Below are 14,137 nucleotides of genomic sequence, written 5' to 3' on the forward strand. Positions count from 1 at the left end.
CACCTAGTTCTTAGCGCGTTTCGATAAGCTGCGCTCACAACGAGGACATTTAGATAATAATCTTCAACGGCTACGCCGGAGCGAATACCCAGGCATGGAAAATACAGGAGTCTATGGCTGGATCGAACAAGTAGCGTCGTCTGCTCTACTGTCGCCACTTACTTTGCTTTGCTTTGCCGAGCAATGAACACGCTTGAGAGCTTTTCCTGTCTCTCAGCTCCACGTGAAATATTCATCGGCGCTCAAATATTGGTTCCTGTTAAGTTAACGCACAGACGTGACAGCGGCGACGTCTTCAGCTAATCAACTAGTGCACAACGCACGAGTGCAGTGGCGAAGAGTGCCGTTTTTATTCGGAGTGCTAGTGCCCACCTTGTGACATCAAAGTTGCAATTATACAGGTTACAACTCTGCTCACTTTCCCTCCTCTAATTTCGGACAGCTTCTCCAGGAGTTAGAGCTCAATATCTGGTCTGATAGCCGGACCCATACTTTCGCCATTAAAGGATCCACGAACTTATATGATCTTGCTAATCTACGTCACCTCCCTGTGACGCAGGTAAGCGGGCTGTTCATCCCACCAGCGCAAGACCTCGGCTACCCGTGGAAATACGGCTACGTCGTGCACACCAACCAACGCGGTATGTACAAGATGGACCTGCGTGCCATGAAGTACATCAAGACGGTCGACCTGACGCCCTACAACTGTGCGCCGGCAAGCGCTGACTTTGCCTCCCTGGGTAAGCACGAGTGAAAATATTCTGAAGTCAGGCATGAAAGAAACATTGCCTCTTTATGACCGCCCATTCGAAGAGCTTAAACCTGCAGCTTATGTTTTTTTTTCTTGTGTGCCTCCAAACTCGTTGTGGTAACCGCTACCGTCAATGCACAAGCCGTGCTAGAGGTCCAAATCTCACACCGTTCTCTGATTGTGGCGGTCTGCGAGATGCGAGGAGAGGCTGAGAACACAGTCGGTGCTTATTTTCCTCACTGAGCATTGCAGCCTCTGATATATGTACGGGTGCTTTCCTTCCGCATAAGGTTAGCACGATGCTGTTCACGTGCAGACACTCGACCAACTCCGTAAAGTTGGGCTCAGAGCCCAACTTACGTTACGTTACGTTACGTTACGTAACTCACGTTAACATTGCTCTAGCTCGCGTGCTGAGTCAAGGCGCTCCATCGCGTCGCGCGCTCAATTTTTTCGTTCACTATTGGCCAGCTCAACTGCGATCATATCGAAAGAAAGGAAATATTAAAGTCGTTCAGAATTTTCGCTAACATCAATATTGGCACACACATAAGGCCATGCAGGCTTCTCCTGCAGAGCCTACGAGCGGTGTGCTCTAGGGTAAAAGAAACGACGTACGCAGGAAAAAAATAAAAAAAAAACGCAACTTTTGTTTCGCTTATGCAGGCCAGCAGTGAACTTTTTGTGATTTAGTTTGTTTATTTTGTCAATGTTACTGGAGTCATACAGCCTGATTTGGAAGCGCCCGTCTCTTTTGCCCACAACATATATTTAGCTCCTTGGTATGTCGTTATACAAATGTAAGGCATATCGACCGAAAAAACAAACAAAAGAAAAGGTGCGCACAATTCTAGACTCAACACTCCGTCCGCGCTTTTTGTTCTGTGTCCTGTTATTTTACAAGCCATCGCACCTGTTGAGTTTCTGCATTCTGACATCTGGCAAGTGGCAAATCCTTGATGAAACAACAAATAATACGAGAGCCAGACTCCCAGCAGCCAACACGGGGCGATTTGTCATAGTGAGAGACGACTACAGTGCAAAGCTGCCCTGACCGGTGTACCAACTGTGTGCACGTGCAGGGGGTTTCGTGATCCTGGAGTGCCTGGAGCCCATCACCCAGCGACCCATGGGCCAGATCCTGCTCGACTACCTGACCGACACTGTGCTTTCGCACAAGACCAACTTGTTCGGCCGTCCACGCGTCTCTCCCGACTCGCGGCACGTCATCACGCTGCAGAGCGCCAACAACAGCGTCGTCATCGTCGCCCAGGAGGTCACTGAGCAGGGTAATTGCACACTCACTGTCCGTGCTCGACAACCGCCCCTGCAAACAACTACTCTGCGCACGCAATGAGTGCGAGATCTCGGCGCCCGCAAGACGTGCCATGTTCTGGCCTTCGTGACTACAGAGAGGAAGATGTCAAGTGACATCTGTGTTCCTTCCAGGGGGTCTTAAATTTCGCTAGTGTCAGGGAGTCATTTCCTATCTTATGGGTCAAATGTAATTAATTAAATACAAAGAAAAAAAAAGAAACCTGCCTCTGGTGGAATCCGAACCCGTGGCCTCCGAATTTCGCGTCCGGGTGTGCGGTGCTCTTAGCAACTGAGCTACAGCGCCGGCAGTTCAAGCTGCTACTTTCTCGAGTATTAATGTCGCTTGTAACTGAACCCTGACATTGTTCATCAACGCCACCCCCATTTATAGCGGCGGACGTAGTACTTGCTGTATTACGCGAGTGTCACGTGGAACGTGATCGAGAGGAAGGGCGAGAGCAACGCGAGGACACTCTTCGCTACCTGTGGCTGCGAGACTGCTAGGATCCAGACGAATGTAGGGCAAAAGAGGGGTTCGTTATCTGCAATAAAATCAGGACGCTTGACTGTTAAGCACAGCAGCGCAGCTGCTCAGCATCTGACCTGTGCGATTTAGAGTGCAATGATTACAACCACTTTAGTAGATGATGGGGCCTACGGTAGCTCACGCCTGGAGATGCGCTGATATTCTGCCCGAATTGAGACTTACAGAATCTGCACAAGACACAAATAGCGATGTTTTCAGCATGTATTGGGTAGCTGCTCGTGATCAGTAGCTCGCTTTACCGGCACTAGCATTTTGTAGGGTGTGATCACTTTCCTGTAAATAGTCATTTCTTTATCCTCGCACAGCAGAAAAAGTAAGCACTGAATAGGTGACCCCTTGTTAAAAATTTATGACAAGTGACTGGTTAGCACTTGATATCGAAATGCATTGAAGCATGCACATGTGATTCCTTGCCGCGGCAAAAGTGGCCTCACTCAGAGTGCCGCTTCGTTCGTGATGTTGAGGGTTTCTACGGTGACCGGTATTTGTCATATGTATAGGTGCCTCTTTGTCTATGTGTTCTTTGCGCCAAAACGTTCGTGCCTTGTGTGTGTGTGTGTTTTTTTTAATTTGTTATGGCGAAAGTCGTCTTCACGAAAATGTCATATTTAACACTAAACTAACTGCTTCCAAGGGTCTCCCAGCAACCCGCAAATAAACGTCCGCCGCGGTAAGTGTAACTTGTCTGTGATGCCCAGTTACAAGACGGGGCTCAGCAGGCGGGCGCTGAAAGCAAAAGCCTTTTACGTTTTTGCCTCAGGCGAGCCTCAGCGACATGTACCGCCTCATTGACAGTGACTGCGCCTTTTACTAGTTCGTCTTGGTTTATATTTCCTGCACATGCACTTCATTGGCTGCGGTGGTTTGAAGAAAAAAGAGAAGTTATGTATGGTTGTGCTCATGCGCTGCATTGCTTTGAAAGCCGGGTGAGAGATTAAGAGAGGAAGTGCTACCGCAAAAATATTCTTCGCCGTGCAGGGGAAGAAGAGCTATGGAATAATGACGTGATGCAGCAGTCACACGACCGCATTCATGCCTCGGCGATACCTAGAATGTTAACGTGTACACCACGAACTGCGGTCCCTTCGGACATTTGTCAAGGAATACAACGTGCAGGAATACAACGTGCAACGTGCCACGAAGAGACAGACTGGTTGAGAAAAATGTTCTTTGTTGCATGCCATTTAAGTGCATTTGCTCGAGCCATTGGTGTTGGTGCATATGGCCCCATCTTTGTCACGGAGGCCTATACAGATACACATTTAGCCATTGCTTTATTCCGCAAGCTTGATACGAGATGTACAGCTTGTCTGATAATACCATAGTTAGGCGGCCGGCTTAACCTTGGTTATGCTTAATCGATCGCGGATGCTTAATCGACCGTAGGTAAGCGCTAAGCTGACGGGAAACTAGCGCACCTGGCGCCCTGGAAGCCAGCTGCTACGCGTCGGGACCAATGAAGTGCGTTCGCACTGTCGGTGGGATGGATCTCGCAACTCTAGTAACGCTGACCGCAACACGCAACATGGTCTGCTAAAGATGCCTTAAGACACGACGGATCCTTTGCACCGAAGTCAGAGATGAAGCATGTTGAAATTTATTGGCGTCTGGAATACTGAGTCCAATATCAAATATGAATATTCATTGAGGATCGCAGCCAAAGGCGAATTGCTGGTAGGAGCGATAAACGCGATACAAGTAAGTTTCTGCTCACAGCCAGCTGCCGCCGGTGCATCGCTGCTCATCCGCTATGCTTGCACGCTAGCTCTTCGACTAACGCGTCGGCGAAGTTAATCATATAGTTATTTTATCATGACAGTATCGGATTCACAATAACAACGTTGACCAGTTCTAAAGCGCCGACCGCTGTGGTTTCGAAGAGAAAAAGTTTCGGCTTATCGACGACCAGGGAGTACTGCACGCGCCGTCGTCCGCCGCGGTAAGTGTAACTTAGGTCAGCCAGCTCGTGGTGCTGCAAGCATTGCGAACCTGCGTGCTTTCATGACACAGCTGAGGCCGCACAATTTTCGACGTTCCGCTCAGCGCTACGCCGCACAAACGATACTGAAAACGCCCTCAGGGACGTGGCAACGGGTTAAGGAGCGGGGCTGCAGATAGCTGCGCCGTGGGGCGTCATCGAAGACATCGGGCGGCACAGTAGACACTGTACATTTTATGTGTCGCTCTTGAAACGTGATATAATGAGTTAATAAGTACATCGTTGAAGCAGACCGGGCCTCTTGCACTTCACGCATTTGGGTGCCGACGAGCACATTCCGTCACTAGACGGCTAACGACGCAAGCCGAGGTCTCCAAGCTCGGTTATTGCGAATCGTGGTTAGGTGTTGTCACACAGCTTGCTCGGTTACTGCAGCCAGTGGCCTCTTGGCTGCAGTTACGAACTGATGCGATCAATCGATAGAGCAAGCTGCGTTCGCTAACATGTGAGTTATCTGCAACGCAATTTTTCGAAAACCATCCGGAGGATCGGCAATATAGGGCTCACGCAGGCGCCAGCAGCGCCTTCGCTCCCGAACCTCCCGCAAAGTGTCCGTGCAAATACCATCTGTACGATGGATCCCGAGCGGCTACGTCAGAAAAGTGTGCTAGAATTTTGTCATAGCGTAAATAATACCCGTTGGATAAAATAACGTCAAAGATGAATCCCTCTTGAGGATCGCTGACCCATACCGACTCGCTGGTGGAAGTGATAACTGTGGTACAGGCAATTTTCTCCTCACGGCTGCACACTAGCGGCCGCCGGCGCAGCGCGTCTCACCGGTGAGATCGTACTACATAGATCCGGAGCCGCGGCGTCGCTAAACTCAATCAAATCTTTATTAAGGGGAAGGCCTTACTTGACTATGTTCGCGATTTTGGAAAATAGACGCAAGACGTGGTACGCAAAACATGTCGACACCCCTTACGACATATACAATAAAGAGTTAGATGTAATAAATGGCTGCGTGAGGTAGAGGGAGGGGGGGGGGGGGGGGGGGAGATGTCGCCGAATGCCAAATTTCATTGATTTGGGGTTATTACAGTTAATTAAGTGCGGGCAAACCAGTAGTGACGTTAGAATTGTGCGGAAGTCATCAAAATTGTGGCAATAGAGCACAAAGAGGACGGATAAAGGGTTGAAATAGATTATAAGGTGATGAATTAACATGATATTAATCACTAAACGGTGATTTGCACAGAAAAATATCGAAAAAAAATGTAAAAAAAAAGGCTGCACTCGTGGGGACTTCAAGCCAACATGTTTGCCATGGTGACCGCCGTCGCTCTCGTCATGGCGTATCCTAGCACAAATGTGATGTCGAATGTCATGTGGCCGGAGAATCCCGCGAGATAGGAGCCACGCCATACCGCCGGTCCCACACTTGAATTAGCACTGCCACGAACGTGCGCCAAGCAACGCCACGCGACAGGAGCGAGGGTGTACCGTCCGGTACCACACTTGCAGGAGAAAGTGTGACAGATACGGCGCCCTTCCTTTACTGTAAACTAATTATAATTATATATATATATATATATATATATATATATATATATATATATATATATATATATATATAATTACAGTTAGTTTACAGTAAAGGAAGGGCGCCGTATCTGTCAATATATATATATATATATATATATATATATATAACTCTACAAGCAGAGCCCATGTGCAGCAGCAACGCTCAGGTTTTCGCAATTTCTCCAGCACAGACTCTGCAGTGCTCTCGAAATGTTTTTATTATGCAGTAATAGGGTCGAAAATAAGGCAGTACCATGTGCAAGCTATCTGCTATTGCGCTGCAGTCAGTTTCAAACCGCCGTGTGCCACGGCTTCGAGACGAAACAAACTAGGCCCGACGACAAGGGAGCAGACATCCGGACAGAGCGCCGTCACCCGCAGCGCACACGGTCGGCACCGCCGCGTAAGCTCGCGGCGTCCGTTGCTGCGAGCGTTGCGAACATGTCTACTTTCGTGATGTTGGCGAGGTCGGACCTTTCTTTACATACTTTCACGTAATTAACAGTGCGCACGCTGCACAAGCGATGCTGCAAAGACGTGACGGAGCCGCTGTTGCTGCGTCGACGGTCGGTACTCGAGGGTTGTATAAAAGCCGCGTCGGTCGGCACTGTAGACGCCGCCCATTTTATGTGTTGCTCTTGAAACGGGGCCTAAAGTAGAAGTGGACAGTAGTGAAGCGATCCAGCTCGTGCGCTTTTCACACCTTCCGCCCACACACGTCGCCATAACCTCAGTTAACGACGCAAACCGAGGTCGCCAAGGTCAGTTTGCGGTAACCGCGGCTAGCTGCCTAACCGCAGTTTGGTCCACAGTGTTAACAGCACTAACCATGGTTATCGTAGCCACGGTTAAGCATGCCCTACGGTTTCGCATAAACGCGATTACGCTAACCGCGGTTAACTCTGTCCGTACAATGGTCGACGACTTTGAAACTTTTCCACGTGCTCCTGAGAAGTGCGTCCCTCACTTGACACCTTGAGGCCATCCACGCATGTTACGCGCCAAGCGGTGTGCTGTATGTGTACGCTATGCTGAAGCTATATTTCAAAACGCCCTTCAGGCTACCGATACCGTGGTCACAGTTATACATATGCTATAACACTTCATTCGCCGGCGCTTCCTGATTGCGAGGTTTTTAAGGAAGGAAGCGAAGCTGCATCCAGGACATACCCGCCGGAACTTCAAAGTGCTGTGCAGAATGCAGACAAGGACATGCAACTATGGACCGTCCAGCAGGCCCGGGGTGCGCTCGAAAAGCACAAGCCTCACAACCCACCACAAACGGGCCAAATGAGGTAGTACAGAGTAGGGCTTAACCCCGGGTAGACGCTTGGCCAGCGTCACGACGCTTTAACCCGTCGGTTGCCGGCTCCCTAATAAAGTTATACATACATACATACATACATACATACATACATACATACATACATACATACATACATACATACATACATACATACATACATACATACATACATACATACATACATACATACATACATACGTACGTACGTACATACGTACGTACGTACGTACATACATACATACATACATACATACATACATACATACATACATACATACATACATACATACATACATACATACATACATACATACATACATACATACATACGTACATACATACATACATACATACATACATACATACATACATACATACATACATACATACATACATACATACATACATACATACATACATACATACATACATACATACATACATACATACATACATACATACATACATACATACATACATACATACATACATACGTACATACGTACATACATACATACATACATACATACATACATACATACATACATACATACATACATACATACATACATACATACATACATACATACATACATACATACATACATACATACATACATACATACATACATACATACATACATACATACATACATACATACATACATACATACATACATACATACATACATACATACATACATACATACATACATACATACATACATACATACATACATACATACATACATACATACATACATACATACATACATACATACATACATACATACATACATGCTCTTACGCTGTTTCGCCCCCATTACTAGAGAGTTATGACAGCGAGCGCAGCGTGCGCTGTAACTTTCGCCTCGTGTTCGCGGTAAGCGCGGCAGCGTTGCTTTAAGTGGCGTTGAAAATGTATTCAAACTGCAAAGTAAATGTTAAGTGAGACACGCTGCCATCGTGCGCTATAGTTTATGCCGTTTCTGGTACCGTTTTTATTCAACTCTCCTTTAGCGCGAGGAACGAAACATTTCAAGCTGACGGCGGTGGTATGACACTTTTTTACTGCTTCATAGAACATTTAGGGCTTGGCGATTTCATTGAAAAAAAAATAAGGTCAGCGCAACCTGTCGACATGCGCAATTTATTGACGTTATACCACGATAAAGTTGCTTTTTATGACGTCGAGAGCATCGAAAAAGAATCGCGAGCGTTCACTGACGTTTCGGTCGTAATGCAGCAGTAACAATTAGGTGCATTGGCATCGCCTGAGTACTGGATAAACTACAGGAAATGCCGTCTTGTTAGGCTATCAGCTCCTGCATCCTTATAAACACCATGTATGCCGACATTGTAAATGTATATAAGGTAGCCTTTGTCGGTGGCTGTTTGTTTAAATCAAGCAGCTAGCAACAACGAGTGGACGGAGGTGTCGAAAACATATGCTGCGTTCTAAACGTGCTGGGCTGCTACTGGGAAAAACAGTAGGATAAACTAATGCATAAGGGGCAAGTTTTTTTAGCTGAACAGGTTGCGTAAAACTACAAGCACAAGCACTCTCAACGGAGTCGCGCTATAAATGTCTTAATGAAATCAGAACGGGAGAACGGGCTTTCGTCAGTCTCCTTTAATCAAAGTAGTTGGGAAATTTGTACGTAAACAAGGAAGTAGGCCAAGAGCTAGGACTTTTATTGGAGGGCTCGGCTTCGGTGCAGCAAAGGACATGAATGTGTATGCGCGCAATGCCTCCGTGGCTCAACTTCAAACAGCCGCGCACTGCTCTGCGCCCGCGCGCTCAAAAGTGCACCCGCTCAACCTCACTCTCAGTCTGACGCGACGAAGCTTTAAAAAGGCGTGTATCTATTTTGCCTATAGACATATATTTGATACGACCACTTCCAACAATTCTGCCGAGGCATCCTCTCCTCGCTGCTTTGGACATCTAAAGTGCGACATAAACGTTGCGTGTTTATCGGGGTGTTTGGCGTTCGTTCGTTGCACTTGTCATTCTCGGCGCTCACTGGTTGTCATCAGCCCCACATGCACACCCCTCGCAGGTCTCCGGTTCCTGTTCGACGTGAAGACGACGCTGCAGATCAGCGACGCGACCTTCTTCACGTCGCGCACGAGCCACAGCTACGACCTGTACGCCAGCTCGTCCACAAAGGAGGATATCCTGCTGGTGAACCTGCAGGACGGCAAGGTCGAGGTCATCACGGGCACGGGCCGCGCCATCGACCCCCGCGGCGCGCGCTGGGGCAACGCCAACCGGCCCATCAGCAGCGCGGGCGTCTTCGGCACCTACATGGTCACCACGGCCAGCGAGGCCGTCTTCGTGCTCAACGGGAAGACGCGCACCGTCAACTGCGAGATCGGCAACGTTGTTCATCCGCGCATGATGGTTTGGGTGCGCTCGCCCTAAGCTTTTTCCTCGTCTCTCCGCTACCGCTCTCCCTCTCCCCTCTGACAATTCCGGCCTCCATCTGTCTATTTATTTCTTCGCGGCTGGGTTCTGGTTCTCTCAGGCGGGTGAGAAGCAAGCTACATGCACCTCGCATAAATTGGCAGTTAGCAGTCGCGTTTCTCGCCCCCCCGGAGAAACGAACACACACGCAAAGCACGGCTTTTCGCACCTGTGCGTGGTAGTGTTTTGTGAACATTTGCCATCTCTAAACAACGTTTTCGCCGTGTAACAGTGTGGAGAAGGAAACCTGCTCGCTGTATAGAATGCACGCTGTGACACATCGCATGAAGGCATCACACCTGGGATGAGCAGCAGTAGAGAAACTGGTTACCAACTCAGCTGTTGAATTCTTGCGGCCTCGAAGAAAGCGCTCAGGCGTACCAGGGGATCAAATGGCACTGCCGTTGGCTGCTCAGAAGAGGCTCAAGCGCCTAGGACACATTTGTGCTATGTGAGAACTACTTCGCGCGATAGCGCTAACCTACTAGGGCCTTCATAAATTATGAACTCAGCGCCAACGACTCAGAGAAGGCTACAATGTCAGGCGGAAGTGTGGCAGCACTAAAGCATTAGAATTACAGCCGTAGATGAAGAGAAGCATACTGTACTTTTAATTTCAAGCTATCCGCATGCAATTCCTTTGCTTCTTTTTACACACACCCCTTTTTTTCCTCGTTTAAGTATTCGTTAGCAGGCAATAAGTTTCGCTTAAGGACAAAAGCGTTCGTTGCTCTGGAGGAGACGGAGAAGTAGTCTGTATCCGCGGATGCGCGTTTCCTTACGATTTTGTGGAGCTGTTTTTCACCGTCTTCGGTACAGACTGCGCCGTCCACTTAGCTGTATAGCATGCTGTCCACCACGGAGAACTGGAATGCACCGTCTTGTTCAGCTCTTTTTTTTTTTTTTTTTTAGTTATATTTATTTGGGAGCACGTGTCCTTATCGAAAGAAAATTCCTGACAACGCAAGGGGGAGAGTAGGAGGGTGGCATCGAAGCAATTGACACCAAATAAACGCGGCTGACGCGGATGTTACTTGGCACGGATTGTCATATAATTAATCTCTCAGCGTGCCTTTGTTCGCACGCGACTTGTAGTCTAACACTGACTAGAAGTTAATGAAGACACTAAAATAGGCATCGGGGCTTGCTGCAGTTTAAGAAGTATGCACGTCAGAAAGAATTTGGTGGAACAGGTATTCATAATGCGAAAATTAGCTCTTGAAGAAAAGCAAATGGACACCGTCGCCCGGCAGCGTGTGTTGTCAGCATTTGCACTTTTTTTTTTTCTCGCCTGTATTTTAGCATCCGTTGGGCATTCGTATGTCACGCTGGACATCTTGCCACGCTGTTCTAAATTAAAACGCGCTGCACCTGCTTCTCCCGGCTATATCCACAATTAAATAAAAAACGTTCTTCCAGCTGCAATACCCAGTCTCGCGAGAGTTGTGTTTCATTAACGTAAAAGCATAGAGGTGTAAATCAGGCGACAAGCGTTGTATTTAAGGATGGGTGAATAGTTTATACTTACTGGCAGTACCTCTGCGAGCTCACTGTTCCATCAATAGAAGATTGATAAAGTGTCATGTCGGTGACCCTTTTCTTTATTTTCGTATTAAATACTTGCGGTCAGCGGGTTCAGAGCGAGACTGGCGGGTACAGCATCAGAAAATTATTTAAGAAAAGTGTAAACGTTATACGGCCATCTTGATAGCAGCCAGAGTTGAATAGCTGCGAGAAAGTTTGACTTTACCCTCGAGCATTGGCTTTTGAGGAGTTCGGCGCGCCTTCAGTAGTGGCGAGCGCATAGCCGGCGCGCGTTGCCAGCTGCTAATGCTGCTGTTCAGCTCGATTAGGATCCAAGCGCTGATGGGACTAGCCGTTCTTAGGTTGGCTGCTGATATAGTTCATCCGAAGTCACAGGACCTACTAACGTGGCCTTTTGTTTTGAGAAGGGCAATTACGCGTGTACTAATGCCGCCGCCAAGAATTGCGTGTTGTAAATAACGTCTAGCGATATATATTTGTTTCGGGTTGTGCAGTACTCGGCGTCTTCTGTAGAAACTCAGCTCCATCCACCAACGGGAGCTCTGGCTTAGCCAGTCATGTTTTGAGAGCACGCTAAGGTATATAGACCTGGACAAATATGTGCGTGCTACAATACGCGGAGGTGGCGTGCTGTGGTGTTCATTTTCGGATTCCGGGTTAACTTTAATGGCCAGGTGAGCTGCCCCGCTCCCTTAGCCTGGAATGCTTCAGTTGGTCGAAATAAGTTCTTGCTTGACGTCAGTACGAAAGTAGGCTTTCACGGGTGGTCGCATGCCAAGTTAGAATGTGTTACGACGCTACAACGTCGTGTTGGCCTGTCATGTAGTTCTGATGGTCTTCAGGACTTGTTCACTCAATTGAAAATGGCTCGGAAGGAGTTAAGCTAATGCCCACTGAGTAGTACGCACGCATACTCGCAGAAAGTCGCTTTTTTTTCCTCGCTCTTCTCTGGAGAATGAATTTAAATGTTCTAGGCGAGCTACGGAAGCTGGGTAAATGCCTGTTCGTCTGATTATGCCCTACATCCACTTGATCAAGTCAGAATCATGTGTGTACCATAAAAATCTGCTTTTGTATTTTGATTTTTCTTCATTTTGACCTCAGTGACTGCAATTCTAGTCTTCAATGCTTGTTCGTGTAGTGTCGCACTTGTACATATGCGTATTTGGAGTTACGATGGAGATATGATGCGTTAAGGCGCTAATGTAGACCAACTGGTTTCGCTATATATAATTCTTCAGGTGTGCTTGTCGAAAGTGCATTGATGTGTATGTGGCATAAATAAAAGAACTGTGCTAGAATGCACATATATTAGCGTTTTCTGATGCTCTCCTTGAACAAGGGAGTATGTTTTAAGTCATATGTCTGAACTCGCCTAAAGCTGGTTTTGTTAGGAATATTTGCGCCGTATAAATAACTCTGCTTATGTGTCTATTGCTGATTGTGCTGGCGAATAGTAACATCAGTTTTCAGCTTAACTCAGATCAAATCGAAGAAACGTTCTACTTAAAAGTCATACAATCAACGTGGCTCTGATTTATTTTCTGTATCTGATTTTCATATATTGTTGCCTAAATCAGTAATCGACGCCTATCATAAATGTGGGACGGCTCTTTAGTGATCACTTAACATAAGGAAATACCGGCCGCAGCCTGCATGCGATTTATGTTCCGTGCAAAGAGGGCTAGAAAGAGCTACCATATACGCAATACTCACAGATCGGCAACGAATAAACAGTTTACTCTTTTATTTGTGTAACTGTTCAGACGCCTTTATCGGTCTCAATATGACAAAAAGGAGAGAAAACAGAATGCATAAATATTCATAGGTGGTCCACTGCTGCTCGTTGGGTTCAGGAGTTTTCCTGGCGGTCTCTGTTAACTCTGCGTGAGCGGCGTTCTTGAGCAGTTCACCCACGTGCGTGGCTGCAGCGCCCTGACCGTGCAAGAGTCGACAGGTAAGCGCGCCGAACGAGGCACGGAGGCAGCACGCGACGTACGTTCGCCGAGGCTTGAGCGATGTCGTCACACGAGACTGCAGCACGCAACGCAGCGATATGGTCCCGGTGCAGAATGCGTCGTTTTTGTTCTATTCTGCGCGCGTCCTTGTTCGTCCTCTGGCCAGGTATCGCCTCCTTGAGCCCGAGCTCTACGAGTCGCAGGTGGCCACCACCGCTCTGCGAATGCCGCGTACTGCCGGTACACCTCTGCGTTCGGCAATGTCATGAGAACTGCCGATTCAGCGCGGCTTGAAAATGTATGTTCTAACTTGTGCTGACTGTATACATGTGGTATTATTTTCTGTAAGTAGAATTTTCATGCGTGGTACCGTCTGTCTGCTTGTCACACGGCTCATGAGATGCGTAAGAGAGCGTGACAGAAATGCTTGAATAAAAAAGTTGCACTTGCAGAGCGGATGCTTGTTGTTTCATTCACCGGGGCTGTATTTCATTCTCTAGCTACCCATACAGGTAGGTGGTCAACAAAGTGTCGCAGCCGTCTCGTATGTGACGTGCTTGTGTCTTTTAAGACGCCGCTAACAAAGTTTTGGCGACTTTTCTCAAGCACAGGCAGCTATAGGAAACTGAACACTTCTATATCCATTTAAGGAGCACTACCTCAAATTTAAGCAATCACCGTAGGCAATAAGTTAATTCTGTTCATTTCAGACGTTAA

At 47.5% G+C, this 14,137-nt stretch overlaps 1 protein-coding gene across 2 annotated transcripts in view; it reads left to right on the top strand.

The window, feature by feature from the left end:
- LOC146203904 (follistatin-related protein 5-like) overlaps positions 1-13,864 on the top strand; it is a 353,223-nt gene extending 339,359 nt beyond the window's left edge. For both annotated transcript variants that reach the window (XM_084588979.1, XM_084588980.1), the window contains exons 13-15: positions 560-740; positions 1,834-2,040; positions 9,511-13,864. In XM_084588979.1, the coding sequence (XP_084445105.1) occupies positions 560-740; positions 1,834-2,040; positions 9,511-9,875 (753 nt within the window). In that variant the 3' untranslated portion in view covers positions 9,876-13,864. The remainder of the gene's footprint in view (positions 1-559; positions 741-1,833; positions 2,041-9,510) is intronic.
- Positions 13,865-14,137: the final 273 nt, after the last annotated feature.

This window comes from Amblyomma maculatum, chromosome 1, assembly GCF_055883805.1.
Source record: "Amblyomma maculatum isolate TAMU_Amacu chromosome 1, ASM5588380v1, whole genome shotgun sequence".
NCBI lineage: Eukaryota > Metazoa > Arthropoda > Arachnida > Ixodida > Ixodidae > Amblyomma > Amblyomma maculatum.